Source organism: Panthera leo, chromosome B4 (genome assembly GCF_018350215.1).
Source record: "Panthera leo isolate Ple1 chromosome B4, P.leo_Ple1_pat1.1, whole genome shotgun sequence".
Classification (NCBI taxonomy): domain Eukaryota; kingdom Metazoa; phylum Chordata; class Mammalia; order Carnivora; family Felidae; genus Panthera; species Panthera leo.
Genome location: NC_056685.1, coordinates 40,663,614 through 40,683,041, shown reverse-complemented (window position 1 = coordinate 40,683,041; position 19,428 = coordinate 40,663,614). Strand labels below are relative to the sequence as shown.

General features: G+C 48.8%; 1 protein-coding gene and 1 long non-coding RNA gene across 2 annotated transcripts in view; one reads left to right on the top strand and one right to left on the bottom strand.

Moving 5' to 3' along the window:
* The window catches only part of CD9 (CD9 molecule), a 33,818-nt gene that overhangs the window by 12,449 nt on the left and 1,941 nt on the right, over positions 1-19,428 (bottom strand). The window contains exon 2 of the mRNA XM_042945595.1: positions 176-278. Within this exon, the coding sequence (XP_042801529.1) occupies positions 176-278 (103 nt within the window). The remainder of the gene's footprint in view (positions 1-175; positions 279-19,428) is intronic.
* LOC122224140 lies at positions 231-6,039 on the top strand. The gene is made up of 3 exons (XR_006204664.1): positions 231-319; positions 4,315-4,524; positions 5,022-6,039. It is a non-coding gene; the product is annotated as an uncharacterized LOC122224140 (long non-coding RNA).

The following is a 19,428-nucleotide window of genomic DNA, read 5'->3' as shown; positions in this document are numbered from 1 at the left end:
TGAAGAAACCAACCACATCAGTCCGATGCAAATTTGCGGCACATGTAATACCAAGCATGGCTGGAAAGGGATGTGACAGGCCAGTGTGGCCAGAGCAAAAGTCTTTCCCCAGGCCCATCCCTGGATCAACACAGAATCTCCACGGTTGGAGGAAGTACTGTCTCCCCCTGCTCACCTGTGTAGAAGCTGGAAGGTTGAGTGTCTTGCTCGAAGATGCTCTTGGTCTGAGAGTCGAATCGGAGCCATAGTCCAACAGCAAGGACCGCGATCCCAGCAAGCTGCAGGATATACAGGATGTGGACATCAGTCCTGGCTGCTGGTAGGAGCACAGCCCCACAACACCAAAGGGGACACTTGCAAAGGGTTCTGGGACCACCCTTGGTGGTCCCTGCCTCTCACCATGCACCTGGTAGTAACAGGGGTCCAGTGTGGGAATCAGTCCATTTGCTAAAAATATCAGCAAGCTGGGAACAATTACCTACTAGCAGTCCAGCCGGTAGAATGGATACTTCATGGACACTAGAATACTCTATAGCAGTGAAAAATGAGCCACTGTAGCTACGTGCAATACTATGAGTGCATCTCATGATGCCAAACAGCAGCAAGAGGCACCAAAAAAACATACAATGTGATGCCTTATAGTTAAGAACTGCTCTGCTTTTCAGAGGTACATATAAATGACCAAGATAAAGAAAAGAATTAACATAAAGTCAAGTGTGCGGCGCCCTGTAGGGGAAGGAAGGGATTTCTGATAAGGGAATAGCACTTGTGAGAGCAGGGTCTAGGGCACTGACAATATTCTAGCTCTTAACTTGGGTGGTGGTGACGCGGATATTCCCTTCCTGATTATTCTTTAATCTGTTCATGTTTCAGATGTACTCTGTATATGTACCATATGATAAAAAAGAAGCAGGTTGCTCAAGGGGCACAGCCATGCACCAATGAGGGCAGCCACGATTCCTTACAAAATCACACAGCTCATTAAGTGACATAGAGCAGCGTCTTCCCTAAGTGGCCGACATTTGTCCCTTCCCTTTCACCCTGGGAAACCTCACAGGCTGACCCCCTCCCATTCCAGGCTTTAGATGCCTGCTTCCTTACGAGTGATCCTTACATAAACATCAGATAAGACACTTCTGAGTAATCTCCCAATCTTCTGAAAATCCCATTTTGTAGGTGGGCAAGTTGAGATACTGGACCCTAAAGGGCAGCCCTTCCCACCAAGGGATAGAACCGAGGTGCCAAATCCCAGCCTGGCACTGTTGAACTAGAGGCCTGTGCAGGCGGCACCCCCTGCCAAGTTGTCCTTGACCCCCAGGGACAGCTGGGCTCCCCTGACTCTCGTTCGGACCAGGGCTTGCATGAGAGTGATTCCCATGGATGCCTCCTCAACAGAGGCGCCCTGTGTCAGAGCCCTGCTCCTGAGAGAGCTTGGTTCTCTGCCCTGAGAGCTGGGATGGCCCACCGTGTGGCCAGGCCTCTCTTTCTTTAATTGTTTGTTCCACTTCTTTTCCCCAGGACTTGGTGGTGGGTGTAGACGTGTCGGGTGGAGGTGGAGGTGGCGACGGTGGAAAGGACGACCCAGGGCCTCAGCCTGCCATAGGGTCAAAACTGTGCCCAGGCCTCCAGTGGTGTATTTCCACAGCAAGGCTCTGGATTTCCTGGCTCAGAGCCCTATTGCCTCAGTTTTCCCATCTGTAGAACAGGAATGGCAAGATGTGGCCCTTCCTTGCTTTTTAAGTATGGCTAACAGTAAAGGAGATCATATTAGAAGTACTTCCGAAAGAGGAACCCAATGGGCTTTATGAGAAGAACTTTATCAGCACCCCGGTCACCAGCATCACACTCTTCCCCACGGAGGAGAGTCATTCTGCATCTCCCCAGCTCTCTTAGGCTTCATGTGACAGAAGGCAACCACCAAACATCGGTAGGAAGTACATACCCCCAGGTGCCCCATGGGGGACAGTGCAGGAAAGAAAAACTCATGGTTGCCAGGCTTTCCTTCTTATTCACAGGAGACTTGCAGGTGAGTGAGGGTCTCCTGGCCTAATTCCAAGACAGCAGACATGGCTCCGTGGGGAAAAGTAGGAGTCTCCCTCCCCATTTCTAGCCTGGATGCTCTGGCACAGACTGGGTTCTCCTGACTCACGAGTGCCACTGTTGGGGCAGGGACACAGTGGGACCAGGCTGGGACCTCCCTGTACACTGAGTACAGGACAAGCACACACTAAGTGGGTCCTGACTCTGGTGGGCAGGCTCTGGCCTAGCTACCCCCTGGGCTCCTGGAGAGTTAAAAGAAAGAAGGCAATATTTTCTCCTCTCCCCACAACATATGGAGGCCCAGTGAGGCTCCTGGACAATGGGAGACTGAGGCTGCTGGCTTCCCTATGGACATGACAGTGTTAACCTGAGAATGCTGTGGGCAGGGACTGAACATGCACTGGAGGTACAGACAGCACTTGCCACAAACCTTGTCCTCAGTCCTCCCTCTTGTTGACAACACCTGGGACTAAGAGAGGTCCATGTCCCTTACTGTCATTTCTGCTCTACGCTTGTGCTTATCAAAGAATTAGCCTTGGGACGCCTGGGTAGTTCAATCGGTTAAATGTCTGACTCTTGATCTCAGCTTAGGTCATGATCTCAGGGTTGTGAGTTCAAGCCCTGTGTTGGGCTTCATGCTGGGCGTGAAGCCTACTTAAAAAAGCAGAAACAGGGGTGCCTGGGTGGCTCAGGCAGTTAAGCCACCAGCTTTGGCTCAGGTCACAATCTTGCGGTTCATGAGTTCGAGCCCCACATCCGGCTCTATGCTGACAGCTCAGAGGCTGGAGCCTGCTTCAGATTCTGTGTCTCCCTCTCTCTCTGCCCCTCCCCGACTTGCATTCTGTCTGTCTGTCTCTCTCTCAAAAATAAACATTAATTTTTTTTTTAAAAAAACAAAAACAAGTTAGCCTCAATTATTTCTCTTTGGGTATGATTCCATGGATAACAAGAGGGTACCCACCTAAAGCCTGAAATGGTGAGGCCTCTTCCATTTTGTAATTTCAAGGAGCCTGAGCCAATCTGTAAAAGTCCAGTCATTTATCTGGTCTATACACACATGTGTCAAAAAGGACACTGTACTGGAGAATTGGAACCAGGAGAGAAAGGACTTCAGGTCTCACCCTGGCTAAGGACAAGGCCAGACAGAGTCAGGAGTCCATGTTTGGACCCCACCCAAAACCTGGCCTCACACTGCTTGGTTGTCAAAGCCACAACACTTTACTAAAAGGAGAAAGAAAAAGCAGCTGGCTCTGGAGAAATGGAAAAAGCAGTAATGATCTCAGTTTCTTACGCCTATAAACTCACCAAAAGAGACAAGGAGGAAGGTCTAAGAAATCCAGGTGGAGGAGAGGGTCAGGGGCAGAACCAGGAGCACATAGTTCACAAAAATCAGAGGAATGAGCTCTGCTGCTTTTTTGGATTGAATTACTCAGTTAATTGGCCTGAGGGGAAGATATGTAAGCCATCAGCTGCCCCATTTTCTGTAATGCTATTGGAGAAATGGCCTTATTGGCTGGGTAACCGATGGATGGTTCAGGGTTACAGGGCCACATATAATGGGTGTCACCTAATAATGGCTCATGGTTGTGCAGGCAGTATTATCTAAGGAGCTCGAGAGTTACTTTCTAGAAGAGTTCACTTTTTGGTGTGGCACTGAGGGGGGTCCCAGGCCCCCACCTGGCTCTCACCCCTAGCTATGTGGAATACTAAGAGAAAACAAATGGCAAGAACCAGGGAGAACTTTACCTGTGACAAAACTGTCACACTGAGTCACTTATGAAGGGACTCCATGAAGTAAGAAATCGGGGATCTGGGAGGCCAAGAAGTTTCTGGTTTCCTCTCAGGTTAGTTAGCTGATGTGTGGCAGGAACGTTGGCCACACAATCATCATGGTGGCCGCTTTGCTTTGTAACAGTGCAGGATCTGAGCAGGTCTGATGTAGATGTTCAGTTAGCAGATTCCTGATCACAGGCCCCCCTCCCCCACCATGTAAAGGACAGCAATCAGCCTCAGACCACCAGCTGGGTGGTGGGGATGGATGTGAAAAGTCCAGAGCCTCTACTCCTAGCCTGAGGCACTGCCCAGTCTGCCTGCTTACCTCATTCTCAAAGGAAGCCAAAGGAAAACCTTCCGGTTTGGCTGAGAAAAGGTCCTTTGCCTTCAAGCCAAAAATGGTCCCATCTATCTGACAGTGCAGGGAAAAAAAGGATAGCCTTTCCCCATTGTTTTATTGGAAATTCTTAAATTCTTCACTCATGTTCCTTTTGTTCTTAGAAGACAGCCATGAGAAAAACCTAAACTGAGGACATTCTACAAAATACTTGCTCGTCAGCACTTCTCAGAACTGCTAAGGTTATGAGAAACCAGGGAAGACAGAAACGGTCACAAATCATAGATGGAGAAGTATGACAACCATCATATGGTACCACGGATGGGACCCTGGCACAGAAAGAGGACATGACTGGTAAAACAAGTGAAATCTGAGTAAGTTTAGTTTAGTTGACAGCAACGTTATCAGTATTGGTCTCTTAGCTGTGACAAATGTGATGTGGTAATTAGAGGTGCTAACCACAGGGGAAATTCTTGGGACATAGGGGGTTCGCTATACTGTCTTTGCAAACTTTCTGCAGATCTGAAACTGTTCTAAAACTAAGAACGTATATACTTGTGTGTGCACATGTATATACATATTTATGAAGCCGGGGCTTCTCTTTCAAAGCTTCTAGGTCTCTCTATCCTAAAATTCCCAACAGAAACGAACCCTCTCTTCTTCCAGGCTCACTGCTCCTTCTGGTTGCCCTGTGCACTCACCCCTGAGCTGGTGGCTTACCCCTCTCCAGGTCCCCACAAAGTGGTCACAGTATAATGCACCCAGCCCTCCATGTGGACAGCAGCCATGTCCCTGAAAGGCTTAGGTCAGTCGCTCTGTTTTAAGATTTCAGGTGTTAGCTGTGTCTTCATGTTTTCTGATCTCTCTGCAGGACACCACGGAACCCTGATCCCACCTCCTCCTTACCTGCCCCTCAGATGGAATCACTCAGGTTCCCAAATAAGTCCCCTGCATCCTCGCCTCGGCTCATGCCAGCCCTTCCTTCTGGAATGCTGTCCTGGCCACCCGGGCCTGCTGCTTCCCCACCAAGATGTCCTCAGTCCCTGGGGGAAACGCAATCCCACCAGCTGCAGCATCATCACACACGCCCTTTTCTCGAGGGTGTTCCGGGCTAGGGTCTCACTAGAGTGCAAGTTCCTTCAGGGAAGGGCTGCTTCTCAGTCATTCTGGCAGCTCACCCACCCCATCCATACCTTGGACACAACAGTGAATAAATTCTAAATTCATGAATAAATGATCAGTCAGTCAACAAATAATCATCCGACAAATGAGAGGATTGCTGCAATGGGAGAGAGTCTCTGAAATCCACCAGAATCTGCTCTCTCTGCTCCTCTTCTCTTCAATAAGCTTCCTCTCCTTTCTGGCCTTTCCTCCAGATTCAGCTTCTCGTTTCTCGCTAGAAACTGCCAAGTCAGAAATTGCCAAGAACAATAACCTGAGAAAGACCCACCACGGCATGTGATGAGTATCACAGTGAGATTCAGGGACAAATCCATAGAAAGTCTTTTGAAAACGAGAGTTTATGAAAAGTCCATGAGTCACTGTCCTCACCCCACGAATAAGTCCAGTTTGACACTCCAATCTTTGGTGAGCACACAGGTAACCCCATCACCCGGGGCTTATGCCAATTCCAGGGGCCATGAAAACCCAGCAGGGCCCAAGCTCAGGCTCACAGAGAACCATTTTCTGGTCACCCCCTCTGCCGCCACGGAAAGCACCACTCAGGAAAAAGGCAGCCACGCGAAGCCAAGTGCTTCGACGAGTCACTCCATGAATCTCGCTAGAGGGCCAGGCCCAGGGATCCTACACTAAAACACACCTAGAGTTAAAGGAAGTGTCTTTAATTCCAAAGGAAGATTGAAAACAAATCAAAGCATAATGCCACTTAGGGGCACCTGGTTGCTCTGGACCCGGTGCCAAGTTTGCAAAACTGGTTCCAGTTAGGACCTGGGGAACTGTTTACATGCAGGCAGCCCCACTGACGGAAACATTTGAATGACGCCTGCAGAAAGATGTGACAAGAAGGGCAGCTGCGTGTGTGTGTGTGCATGTGTGTGCATGTGTGTGCATGTGCGTGTGGTGCTGTGTCCTACCCCTCTACAGGAAACAGCCCTGTTTGCCTTGGACAAATCCCACTTCAAAGAAAAATCTCATGGCAAACAAACTGGGTGGTCTTGGCTAGACCCCCCTTTCCTCCAGGTCCCCTTTTTCTTTTGTAATATGACCTGACCGGTCACACATTTTGTTAAAGGACAAAACATTCATCACGCTTTCTCTATCCAACTGCCTTAGAAAGCCCGGAAGGGGGAGGGTGGATCATTCTCCACCAGCGGTTTCTCTCTAAGGCTGACCTCAGATTTTAAGTGGTCACATCTGCACTTTTGGGGGGTTGCAGGTAGGCCGTAGTAAGAGGACAGGGGTAGGGTAAGGAGGGGTGCTGGCCTTCCTGCTTCTCGTTGTCCTTCTGGAAAAGCAATGGCCATGCGGTTACTTTGGTGAGCCGGTGGTCAGTAAGATGCCATAACATTCTTCAGTGCGGGGCAGAAAGAATGACAAAGCAAAGGAGTAGGCCCTGGTTCTGTCACCTGTCATTTGCATGCATGTGCCAACCAGACCTGGTCTACATGGGGTGGATGTCAGAATCACCTGGGGAATTCTACATGTGCATCTGTCTCAGCACCCCCCTCCTCCAGGGTGTTCTCTGGCATACCTTTGCTGAGAAGCCCCAGATTAGCAGACAGCCATGGACTCTGGGTGTAACTCTGGTCTGCCACCTAGATGCGGTTTCATACCAAGCACTTTCCTTAGCTTCTCCAACCCTTAGAGTTCTCATTTGGGCACAAGATTGCAGGACGCCTGTCCTGCCTTTAATCTAGCTTGAAGGGGAGGATAAATGATGTAACCCATGTACTACACTCTGAAGACCACAATGACCACAATGTGGCATAGCCAGCCAGATTCCGTAGGGAAAATAAGGATGGTAATAAGAATAATAAACCTTGAGAAAGACACAACACGACAGGGGGGCAATTCATGGCAGTCGGTGGCTATCAGTTGTGTCCCTCTACAATTGGAGAGGGTGGTTGGGCAGGAGGGAACAGGGCAATCTAGGACACAGGGGTTCTGGTTTCTGTGGGTCTGTGCGAGTTGCGGTGCGGTGGAGGATGATGGATAAATTTACCTCCTCCACACCCACACTGGCCACCCGCAGACAGGAATGGCCAAAGGAAAGTGGGGAAGGAAGGTTAAAGGGGACAGTCAGCTCTGTCCCGGGATCACAGGCTGCTTCCCTGGGCGAATTAAAAAAGCAGATCAGAGAGGGAGGGGATTTTATCTCTTTACTTTCCTCCTTCAGTAAGATACACATCAACCCTCGTTATTTACTTATTTTTTTTTTTTAAAGGACTAAGCATGGGAGACCTGTAGGCATAGTTCCCCATGGCACCTGGGAAGTCGGTAACAGACTGAATACCAAGGATGTGCGTTTCTCCTACCAGCCTTTTCTGGGCCCCTGAATACCAGTCACGCTTTAAGAAAGCCTCAGAAGCAGAGATAAGGGCCTCTATGTTCACACAGGCCTCAACATTTAAAAACAAGTCAGGCCACCCAGACCTGTGGGCTCGAGCCTCACCCATCTCCATGGCAACCCTGGCTCACCGCTGACTGCCAAGCCTCGGATGGGCTGATTCACCCGTCAGGAGGCTGGGCCCGGCGCTGGCAGCATGCACAAACAGGAGTCCAGTCCTCACCACCTCTTCTGATCCTCTCCTGGCACCCTCCGCTCCCACCTCCAAATGAAGGCTGAAGCTGTCATCTTTGGAAGGGCAAAGACGCCTGGCAGGAGCGGAGGCCGGAGTCCTCCTGTACCCAGTCCTACCACGCAGGAAAACAATGACAAAAACCAAACTCCACTCTCCTGAGTGGAGAAAAAACTACCATGACTTGCCTTCAATTAAGGATCACAAGTAAAATGTTACTTCCTGGCAGAATTTAAAGATAGCAACAAGGGACCTGTTATTAACTTTAGTTTTATTAGAGAGGAGTTGAAAAGCTGCAGAGGTGACAGTCCTGGAGAATAAATCCCTCTGTGAGTATGATCGTCCTGGGGGGTCATCTCATCCCTCTGGACAACTTCTGCTCTGAGGCTTTGACCAAGCCACTGATCTGGGGGCAGTGCTCAGATTGACAGAAGCTGGGCCACTGGGAAACTTATCTCTAGGCCAGCGGGTCACCACGTGTGGTCCCCAGACCAGCAGCAGCAGCACCTGGGAATTTGTTAGACATGAAAATCACTGCCCCCATCCATCCTAGACTTACTGAATTATAAATGGGTGCGGTGGGGCCCAGCAATCCCCCAGATGATTCTGATGCTTGCTCAAGTTTGAGAACCACTGTTCTGGACCTTTATGTAAACACCAAACAATCGGATGACATGGAGAAGCTTTCCTCTGGGCACAGAGACTAGCTTCCTTTTTCTTTCTTTCTTTTAATTAAAAAAAATTTTTTTAACATTTATTTATTTTGTTAAATAGAGACAGAGCGGCAAGCGGGGGAGGCGCAGAGAGAGAGGGAGATACAGAATCTGAAGCAGGCTCCAGGCTCCGAGCTGTCAGCACAGAGCCCGACACAGGGCTTGAACTCATGAACCTTGAGATCATGACCTGAGCCGAAATCAGACACTTAACCAACTGAGCCACCCAGGCGCCCCCATGAGCCACCCAGGCACGCCCAGAGACTAGCTTCTAAATGCCAGTGCTGAAGGTCAGGAAGCCATGGAGTGGGGCGGGGGGTAGGAGCTTCCTCTGGGCTCAGCCCTTACGTGGAACAGTGTTTCGCCATTCCACTTTACACTGTAATCTGGAGAGTATGGGCTCAACTCTTCCATCTAGTGCTGTAGAGCCATGCGACTGGGCCTCAGGAACACCTTGTACTGCTGCATGGTGATAGTCAAAGGGAGGACACAGGTCAGGTAAGTGGGAGGGAAGCTAGAGGTAAGAAAGAGATAATGGCTGGACAACTCTATCTTGAACCCACTGAGCCTAGGCACTCATAGTAAATGGTTCAAGTTAGAACCTGCATTTGGCTTCCAAATAAGTATTCATCACACAAGCTAAGCCCTGTGAACTCTCCTCTCCAAGAAGCCAAAATGACTCCCACAGCCTCCGCAGCAGGGCGGTCTTGGTAAAAAATTCCTCCTCCTCCTGATTTCTGCAGCCTGAGTTCTCCCTAGGCTGGACAGCCATTAGGTACGAGTGGATTCTTTTCCTCAACTAATTATAAATTCTAGGGGGCAAAATTTTATTTCTTTTTGTAAAGAATATATGCAGAGGCTAATGGTCAACGATGTCATAGGTTAGTGTTGAGTTGACTTCTAGCAGGCTTTTCTGTCCATGAGCAACTCCTCCAGAGGCTACAGAAGGGAAAATCAATAATACAATAATAGGAATAGTTACTCTCTATGGGCATCCATGCACGTCTCACATTATAGGAGGTGACTGACATACATCATCTCATTTAATCCTCTCATCACCTTTAGAGATAAAACAGGTTCCAAGAGGTTAAGTAACAACTCACTCGAGAGGACACGGCAGCAAGAGGCAACATTCACACTGAACCAGATCCACACAGACAACTCAAAGCTGCCTCTTCCTGACACCGTGCTCTCTCCCTGGCCAGCTGGTGAATGGGAAGACAAGGAACCCCTAGGAACTTTTCTCGGGGAATGAGAAGGTCATCTGGACATGCTGAATTTAGCAAAATGCTCTGACCTAAACCTTAATTTGTCTGCTGTGGTGAAGTGATTCAGACTCAGGGTGCCAACCCCAGCCTAGGGGAAAGCCAAGAGGGAAGGAGCTCACTGACCACTAACTTCTCCTTGGGTTTGTTCTCTCTCTCTCCTTTCCCTTCCCCTCTGTTGAGGCTGGGAGAGATGGTGGTTTCAATCCACCATCACCGGGTGCCAGGGAAAACACACCCTTTGGGGCCAGCTCTGCCTTCTTTCCCCTTGCTGTGGGGTCCACATAGAAGCAATGGTGACTTTGGCTCTGCCCCACTCTGAGACCTGGCTTCAAGGTGTCAAGAAAGTTCTAGATAAGAGGGAATCTACCTCTTCCTGGGAAGCACAAGAAGTGAACAGGAGAGGTGTCGAGGCTATCCTTCCTGGTTTGGAGGAAGGGCAGATTTCTTCCTCTTATGGCTATTGTTGAATTCCCAGTTCGACTTCACAAGGGGAGGGGGGCCCTCTGCCAAATGGCCCTGATGCTGGGGCCACTCCCAGCTATGTGCAAAACTGGTCCCTCTCCTCACCCACCTTTCCCATACTGGGAAAATCTCTAAAATGGGCATTTTGTGGACAGATGGAAAGACAAGTCCTCTAATTCACCTTCTAAAAGGGAAAAAACCTAGGGGTAAAGGTTCAGACTTGAACAATCCTGCGTGATGTGGCTTTACAGAACTGAGGTGAGAAGACATGGATGAATGTGAATCTTTAGGACAGCTTCAATCTCTGAAACATTCTGAGAGGCAGTAGTAATCGTAACTATAGCAGTAGCTGCTGGAACTAACACCCGAGTTCTTGCTTGGAGCCAGGCACTGCGATAAGCTTTTTACATTAAATATGCCACCATTTCTAACAACCCTAAGACTTTGGGGATATTACCTTCATTACTCAAACAAGGAAAGTGTGGCTTAAGGAGAGTCACTGATTTCCCCCAGGAATCTGCATTTCTGACAAGTCAACTCCTCCCACACCCAACAATCGCTGTGTCGTAAAGGGCCCTGCTACCATGTGCTGTTCTTTTACACCACACCAGGGCACATCAGAAAGTCAACAACAAGCCCTACCGTCCCTGAGAAGCCAGGTCCTTGGGGAGGCACACTTCTGCCTCTTGTGACCATTTTACAGCCCTAAATACTGAGGAAATTATGGCACCTACCCCATATAATTCAATATTTTAAAAAATCAGTATTATAAAATAAATATAAAGAAGGTCAGAAAAGTTCATATTTTTCTCCATGATTCCTTGGGCTTACCTGCATTGCCGACATCCTAAGCACCTGTTTGGCCTGCTCGCTGAGCTTGCAGGGGTTCACTTTCTGGGGATTCCAGTGCACTTGGAGGGGGGAGGGTCTCTTGGGTGGAAGGGTGAAAGTGGTTCAATAGCTATAGCCTATGGGTGCCATCAGTTTGCTAAGAGTGGCTCTTTTGGGCCAGTGTGTGTTCCAGTGTGACTTCAGGCTAATGGGAACATGCCCTATAGGAGTGACAGTGGGATTTCCCAGGGAGACGAGGAATGTGAGGGAGCTAGATTTCTACAGTAAGGTCCCCTTGTGAATCTAAGAGGACTGGTAGGACTGCCTTATACACTTAGAGGTAGTTCTGATCATCCCAGTTTGAGATGAGGAAACAGGCTCAGAGAGGTAGTTACTTCCCCAAAGTCACACAGAGCAGGTATGGAGCAACTCAGCCATCAACTCTCTCCCTCTGTCACATGCACAGCACGTGCCATGTAGAGGTTAATTACTCCACTGCCTGTCTCATCCCTGGTGGAAGGGAGCTAGCGTGGTCCCCTCTCTGGGGTGTGGCAGAAGGTGAAGGGCCTTGTAAGCTTTTTCTCAGCACACCTTAATGGTAATTAGGCAGTGACCTGCTCGGAACAAGCTCAAGAGTTGAGAAATCCTCCCTTCCAAGGACATCACCATCAGTTAAAAACCAGAGCTCTTATTCTGCCCAAGAGACGAGAAAAATTTCAGCTGATATGATGGGTTAGTAGTAAGGGGATGAAGGATAGAGAGGGAGGGCCTCTGCCCAAGATAACCTCTTTCTAAACAAGAAACCTCATTTCAAGTTTCCACTGCCTGCTTGCCAGACATGCAGCATACATCAGCCAGCCCATAAATCTGTTTTCTGCTGAAAGCAGGCATTCTGATCTTAACCAAAATCATCTGATGTGGGGGATTGTTTGGGGGATGTTTTGCTTTAAATTCCAGAATACCACACATTTGTTTTCCATTGTGTATGCCTCACTAAGACACTTGGCGATTACACATACACACACACACACACACACACACACTCACTCTGTCTGTCTCTCTCTCTCTCTCTCTCTCTGTCTCTCTCTCTGTCTCTCTCTCTTATTTTAGCCATGTGGACCAGTTAGCTTTCATTCCATCTGTGGGAACAGTTGCCACTTGCTTGCATGGCCCTGAATGGTGGTGGGAGATGCCCCTTTTTTTATACCTTTGAAACAATGCCATGTGGCATGTGGATTAGCAGTGTTGGCAAAAGGCATGCCCAGCACCGCTCAGTTAAATGGCCCTCCTTCCCCAACATGGTGCATTCTGAGCACAGGGCCAGGAAACGAGCAAGAGCCAAGGTCCCCAACTGTTGTGTCTGACCTATCATCTATCCTATCCCTTTGCCATGATTCCTGCCTACATTTTAGGTCTCTTAATTATAGCTCCCATTTGCATAACATGGGTTTCAACTCATACACAAGTCCAACTATATGCAGATTTTTTTGATAAATACAGTACAGTCTTGTGAATGTATCTTCTCTTCCTTAGGATCTTCTTAATAACATTTTCATTTCTCTTGATTATCTTATTGTAAGAACACAGTATATATAATACATATAACATACAGAGCATGTGCTAATTGACTTATCGGTAAGGCTTCTGGTCAACAGGAGGCTATTAGTAGTTAAGTTTTGGGGAAGTCAAAAGTTATAAAGAGACTTTTGACTGCATGGGGGTTGGTGCCCCTAACCCCCGCATTGTTCAGGGGTCAACTGTATGTCACTGGACAGCTAGCACGACAACACAGCACTTCACCTGTAGTATTTCATTTTCACAGTAGACCCACCAAGTAGCTACTATTTACTTTCATTTTTTAGATGAGAAAACTTGGGCACAGAAGCAGCTTGTCTGAGATCACATAGCAAATAAGTGGCTGGATTAGAACTTGAACCGTGGACAGTCTGACTACAAAGCCCATATTCTCAATCATTTTGCTAAACTGTCTTTTAGATCAGTTTCATTGATTTCAGAGCCAGAATTTTTCACTTTTGTGCTGTCTCCCTCCTAGCCACATCTGATCCCATTTCAAAAGGGTACCTTCTATCCTTAAAGGTCCCAAGAGAGCCCACCAAAGGGCTTTACCTTCTCAGGACAGACAAACACCTGCAACAGCCACCTGGCCGCAGGTGCCCCGTGAACCTGGCCTCTCTCCGAGGCCAGCTGCCTGATGGACAGTCTAGAGAGAGAATGCACTTCCTCCTGCTGGCCTCTGGCCCAAGAGTGGCGTCCACACCCTTGCTGCACTGGCCAGAAAATCTGTGTGGACACAAGCACTGCTCTGGGAAACAGATTCCCTGCAGTAACTTGGCATGTTTTCTTCTTATCCCAACTTCGCTACTGTCACAAACCTGGCAAGTGCAGACACTGTTAGATCTGCCCAGTGGCCACCGTCCTTGCATCCCCTATAGGAATGGCACCAAGGTGAGGCCCAGAACCTCTGCCCTTTCCCCACAGCACCATCCTGCCAGCAAAGGGCACGAGAGGGCATGACCACAGGCCTGTGTTGCAGCCCCAGCCATGGGGTCCTGAGAGGCACCAGCCACATGAGGATAATGCCAGCTTCCCACACTGATGGTCCCTCCCCAGCACCGGATGAGAATCTAATTCCTATCTGAAATAAGCTTTCTGGGTCTCTTAAGGATTATGTGTCTTAGGGACTCAGAGCTATAATGTAGGGGGGGCAAGGGAAAGTAGGGGATGTGGAGATGTTCCCAGGCTTGCAGAAAGGAGGCTTTAGAAAGCCTGAGCATAATAGTAACAGATTTAAATGCGCAGCCCCCTACTGCAAGAAGCAACGTGAAACATTCATACTGCGTGGGGGAGAACGGGAGACCGTCTTAGTGGGAAGGGTTTCTTGTGTCTGGACTGTGCATTCTACTCCAGGAGCAGAGCTGCTGTGGGGGGTGAGGAGGCCTGCCACCCACCGGAGGGGGACACCGATGTGAGCTGTGTGTACAATCACTCACCTAGGCGGGAAGAGGTGATTTTGATTTGAACATATAAATAGCTATGTCTGAGTCCATTTGGGCTGCTATGACCAAATACCATCGATGGGGTGTCTTAACAAGAAATTATTGCTCACAGTTCTGGAGGCTGGGAACTCTGAGATCAAGGTACCAACAGACTTGGGGTCTGGTGAGGAGTTGCTTCCTGGTTCACAGAGGGCTGTCTTCTTGCTATAATCTCACATGGTAGAAGGAAGGAGGATGCTCTCTGGGGCCTCTTCTAAGAGCACCAATCCTATTCATGAGAGTGAGTCAATCACCCTGAAAGCCCCTACCTCCAAATACCATCATGCTGGATTTTAGAACTTAACATATACATTTCGGGGGGGGGGGGGGGGGGACACCTTCCAGTCTATAGCAAACTATCTTTTAAAAACACCAAACTTCTGTTGACTTGCAAAGCAATGCGTTCACAATTAAGTAGGGGTTTGCTGATCTTTTCATTTAAAGTTTTAATAAATCAATTTTATCATTTATCATGCTATTGATTTGATCAATGTAGGTTTAAAGATAAAACCGGAGTGTTATATAGAAATTTGTTTTGAATTCAGTGAAACTGTCTGATTTACTTGATTGTATTTTTGAAGCCCTGGTCAAGGATTTGCTGCTACGATCCATGTGTTGTGCTGTTTTTACACTTGGACACTGACATGTAGCTCATGCTGGGAACAGAAGCAAGGGACTGTGTTCTGAGCGCAGGAGGCAAGGGCTTGGTAGAAGTCATGGGCCATTGGCCTGCCCGGCCTGAGAGGTGTTCAGTGGAACCTGGAATCTACGTTGAACATAATAGAAACAGGATTAAGCTTTGGAGGGTTTCTTTTGTAACAGCACCAGCAAGAGTCACTGTTTCAGCTCCCCTGCACAATGCCTGCCAAGAGGATTGAACAAGCAGGATCTTTAAAACCCAGATTTCTGATTTTTCTCCAAGTCAATAGTCCCCAAACCTCTCTACCCAGGGATCTTTGCTACAATCAAATGAATCCAGTCCCCTCTCCAAGTCAGAGGGCTTCACCCTCCTCTGCTATTCAGCCAGACTGAGTATCATCTCCTCAGGAGTCCAAATCCCCAAATGATCCCCCAGAGATACCCTTCCCTTTCCAAAGTCCTCAAGGGCAAGGCCAGGGAAGGTTGGCTGATTTTAGTCTCCATTGGGTGGGAAGGAGGAGGGGGGAAAGACAGAACTCAGTTCTTCCTAAACAAATACAAATCACCCAAGCTATGGGAAACCTAACCCAAGAAGCAAAACTTGGCTAGAAGCTCATAAAGTTGGATTCTTCATGTGGACTAGAAATACAGAACACTCATTAAATTAATCGAGAGTCAAAGCCACTCCCTGGGCAATGATTAAGCTGAGAGTCAGAGCAAGTATGGGTGGGGAGGCTAGCTCTCCAGTCTACACTGTTGTTGATCATCAGGGAACTTAGCCTTTCTCAAATCACCCGCAATTCCCCCACATAGTCCTTGGGCAACCCACTACTCATGGCTGAAACAAGGGATTCAGAATAGAGAAGACGTTGCTTGGAAAATAAGAGAGAAAAACTAAAATGAGGTGTTCATAACCTAAGGTCCATTGGCCTCCAGAAAAAAAAGCAAAAACCGAAACAAAACAAAACAAAACAAAACAACAACAAAAAGGCCTAACATTTTTCTGGAGGCCGGTCCTACTGATTTTGTGGGATTCCCTAAAAATCTGGTTAAGGTCCATGAATCTAGGACGATAGCACACAGTACTTACAAACTATCCAGAACCAAGTACTTTTTTGGGGTGGTGGTTGGGGGTCGGGGGAGTTGGAATTACGGGTGGATGTAATTGTTATAAAATTATCTCATCTGGAGGCAGGATGCTGCTTTCCACAGCTGGATGCCATCACTTGATGGAAAATGAAAATGTCCCTGGACCAGCACGACTTTTTCCACAGAATGAAACAGGCAAGTGATCTGCAGTCAGACTTCAAAAACATAAATTTAAAAAATGTATTATTGAGATCAGCTCTTCTGGTCTCCTGAATTCCCTGTAGTTGAGAGCACGGGGCCAACAGGCTCTTCCCCAGGTTTTCAGAACCCTAAAACAATGAAGTCATCACCCTCCTGTATGGAAGAGATGGAAAGGTGGTTTCTGCAGGGCTTTGGTTGAAAAGACCTGTGGAAGGAAGTCCCACTGACCCCCACCTGGGGAGGGGGGATCACAGAAAATAAACACGCAGCTCCTCAAACTTCACTGTCTTCTCCCCAGCTGGACACAGTTCTATTGAGAACATCCAGCTACCAAGGAGACAACAGGTTACAGGAGCCACGATAACCCATGACCTGCGGTCCCTTATCCTTGCAGCCGGGCACACCCAGGAAAGAACTGTCAAGGCTGTGTTCTTTAGAAGAAAAGGTGCTTTGGCAAGTTCAAGGTGTATTATTAAGTTGCAGACTGTGTGACCAAAAGCCACACCTCCTTATAAAATTGAATCGAACCGGAAAACAAACACGGGACACACAGCTCTGCGTCTAACAGGGAAGATTCACATGTAATACCAAAGGGTGTGAGAGCACTGACTTGTGAGGTTTGAAACCACAGATGCCTCCTTTGGCAGAGTTAAGTGCTCTGGCAGGGATGGCCCTCCGTGGGGCTGCTTATCAAAGTGGATCCAAATTCAGGTCTTAACCAGCAACCTCTTCCTTGGAGTACAAAAGAGTAAGGTCTGGAACGGTGCCATGGGGCACTTTGAAAGTGAAGGGGGAGAGAGAGACAGACAAAGAGAGAGAGTGAGCATGTGTGTGCGTGTCTGTGTGTGTGTGTGTGTATGTGTGTAGTGTGTGTAGAGGAATCCCCTTCCCCCCAAATCAGGAGTCAGATCTTTGTTGTTGACAACCAATGCAGGGAAAAGTGCGGGGAAAGCCATCAAGATTCTGGGCAGGGGACAAAGGGAGAAGTCCTATTTTCCTTAGCAGATGCAGACACCTGGCCTCAACTCACCTCTCCCCAAACCTGCCAACCTCAGTAGAAACACAGCCAGCTTTCCCAGAGCTCTGGCTGTCTGCGTGCCAAAGTTGGGGAGCCATTTTAGGGAATAGTCCTAGCTGCTTGCTCGGCCCCACGTTGAAGGTCAACAGCTTCTGGGGGAATTGGCAAGTTGGGTGGGAAGGGCTTCTGCCACCGCCACCCCCTAGGTCCATACCCCTCCCTGACCCAGAAGCCTGATGTCTTAGGGTTCCTGTGCTGTGTAGTTTATTTTCAGAAGTGGGGCGCCGCCCCATAATCAAACGTGTAGCCACACATAAAATGGAGTGGGTGTCCCAAAGCGGGAATCATTGAGGCGGGGTGGATCATGAGGCTGGCAGTGATGCAAGAAGAGAAGGAAAGGAAGGGGGGGGAATGTGTGTGGATTCCGAATGTGGATTCCTGCCTATGTCCCTGGTTTCAATTTCCACACTTCTTGCTTAGGGAAGTGCTCCCACCCTCCCCACTGCTTCCATCTACCTCCAACAGAGGAGCAACCACAGCTGGAGTAAACAGAAAGTTAAGGCTACTATGCCAAGTGCAGCACATACATTCTCTCATTTTGCCTACAACAACGCCATGGGGTAGACGCTGGCTCCATCCGGTGATGGGGAGACTGAACCCAGAGTGGCGCGCTGGTCAGTGGGCAGGACTACCACAAATGGCTGAGGGCGAGGAAAACAGAGAGCCCCCAAACATAGGGACCCCATCCAGGGCAAGAGAGGGGAAAATGTGAGGTTAACAGGAAAGACACCAAGAATCAGGCCCAAGAGGTAAAGACCCAAATGAAGCCAGGCTCCAAGGACAAGCCTTCATAGCCACAGCACATGTCCATCCCCCAACTCTGATTTTGATTTTGGGTTGTGTGGGGAAGTCCTATTGCTGTAGGTACTCGGGGTGGGGCCAGGCTCATAGACTGAGCTGAAGGGATTTCTGTGACCATTTGTTTCAACCCATCATCATTTCCTCAGATGAGGAAACAGGTCTGGAGCACAAAAGCAACCTCCCCAAGGTTTCAAAGTGACATGAGGACAAAGCTAGACTGAGACCCAGGTCCCTGTCCAGGTTCCCACTGTGGTAGGGCGGTCTGGAGGAAATACAGAAACACTGAAACAGAGCCAAGAAGTTAGCGTTGTGAGGGTGCTGGATGAACAGGGTGCTTGGTCTGGCAGTAAGCACTGGAGGCCCCACTTGGGGAGGGCAGGGGTGCAGGCTCAGCTGTCACTGAGGGTTCCCCAGGGCTGAAGGCAGGGCCAGGGAAGAGGTGTACCCTCTCCCCACCCTAAGCCCACCGCCACTGAGGTGGGCTTTTCTCTGGGTCCCTGCGAGGCTACCCCTCTCAGCATCCTTTGTTCAGGAGGTGCTGGTGGCTCCTGGCCTCACAACTCCTGTTTTTCAAGGCCCACTAAGTTTATAAATCTCTGGTCTCAAAAAAAGGTAACTGGTGTCATCATAGCAATCCAAGTGGTTCCTTTTTAAAGATCTTTTTGGGAGCTTGTTCCTACCCAGCTGGGCCTGGGTTGGGATGAAAAGTACATTGGACTTTAGACCAACCAGACCTGCCTTCAAACTTACTTCTCGTGCTATCCTGCCACATGACCCTGGATAAGTCATTTAACTTCTCTAGGGACTCTTTTCCTGGTCATCAGTACAATGGGGATGATGCTTCCTGCTCTGGCTAGATCATGAGACTTGGAAAGGGCCTTTGCAGGCTGCACAAGTGGATCCTGATACCCCTTTATTCCATCATCTCTACAGGGCCCTTGATACAACACTACTGAACAATAGTTAATTCAGGAGAACGTAGCTAACCCCCCTACACCAGCTCATTTGCCAGGTCCCCTTGTTGGTTTCATGATGGAGACAGAAGAGGATGGGACTCAAGTAAGGGACACAAGGGTTGTGGTATTGGTTCGGTCTCTGTGATCCTGGGCCAATCATCCCTCTCTGGTTCTCTGCTTCTTCATTGTGAATACTAGGGCCAGACTGGATGATCACTAGAGCCCTTCCTAATTCTGGACCCAAACATTCCCAGAGTGAGTCATCTCTGTTTCAGATGACATAGCTGATCAGCAGCACCTAGCCCAGGCCAGGGCAGCTCTGAATGTGGGTGGTAGGCTGGAGACAATAAGAGACTGAGCAGATCCCAGAGGAGCCCTGGAGCCTCCCATCAGGCTCCTGCATGTGCTACAGGGCAGACTTGGGGT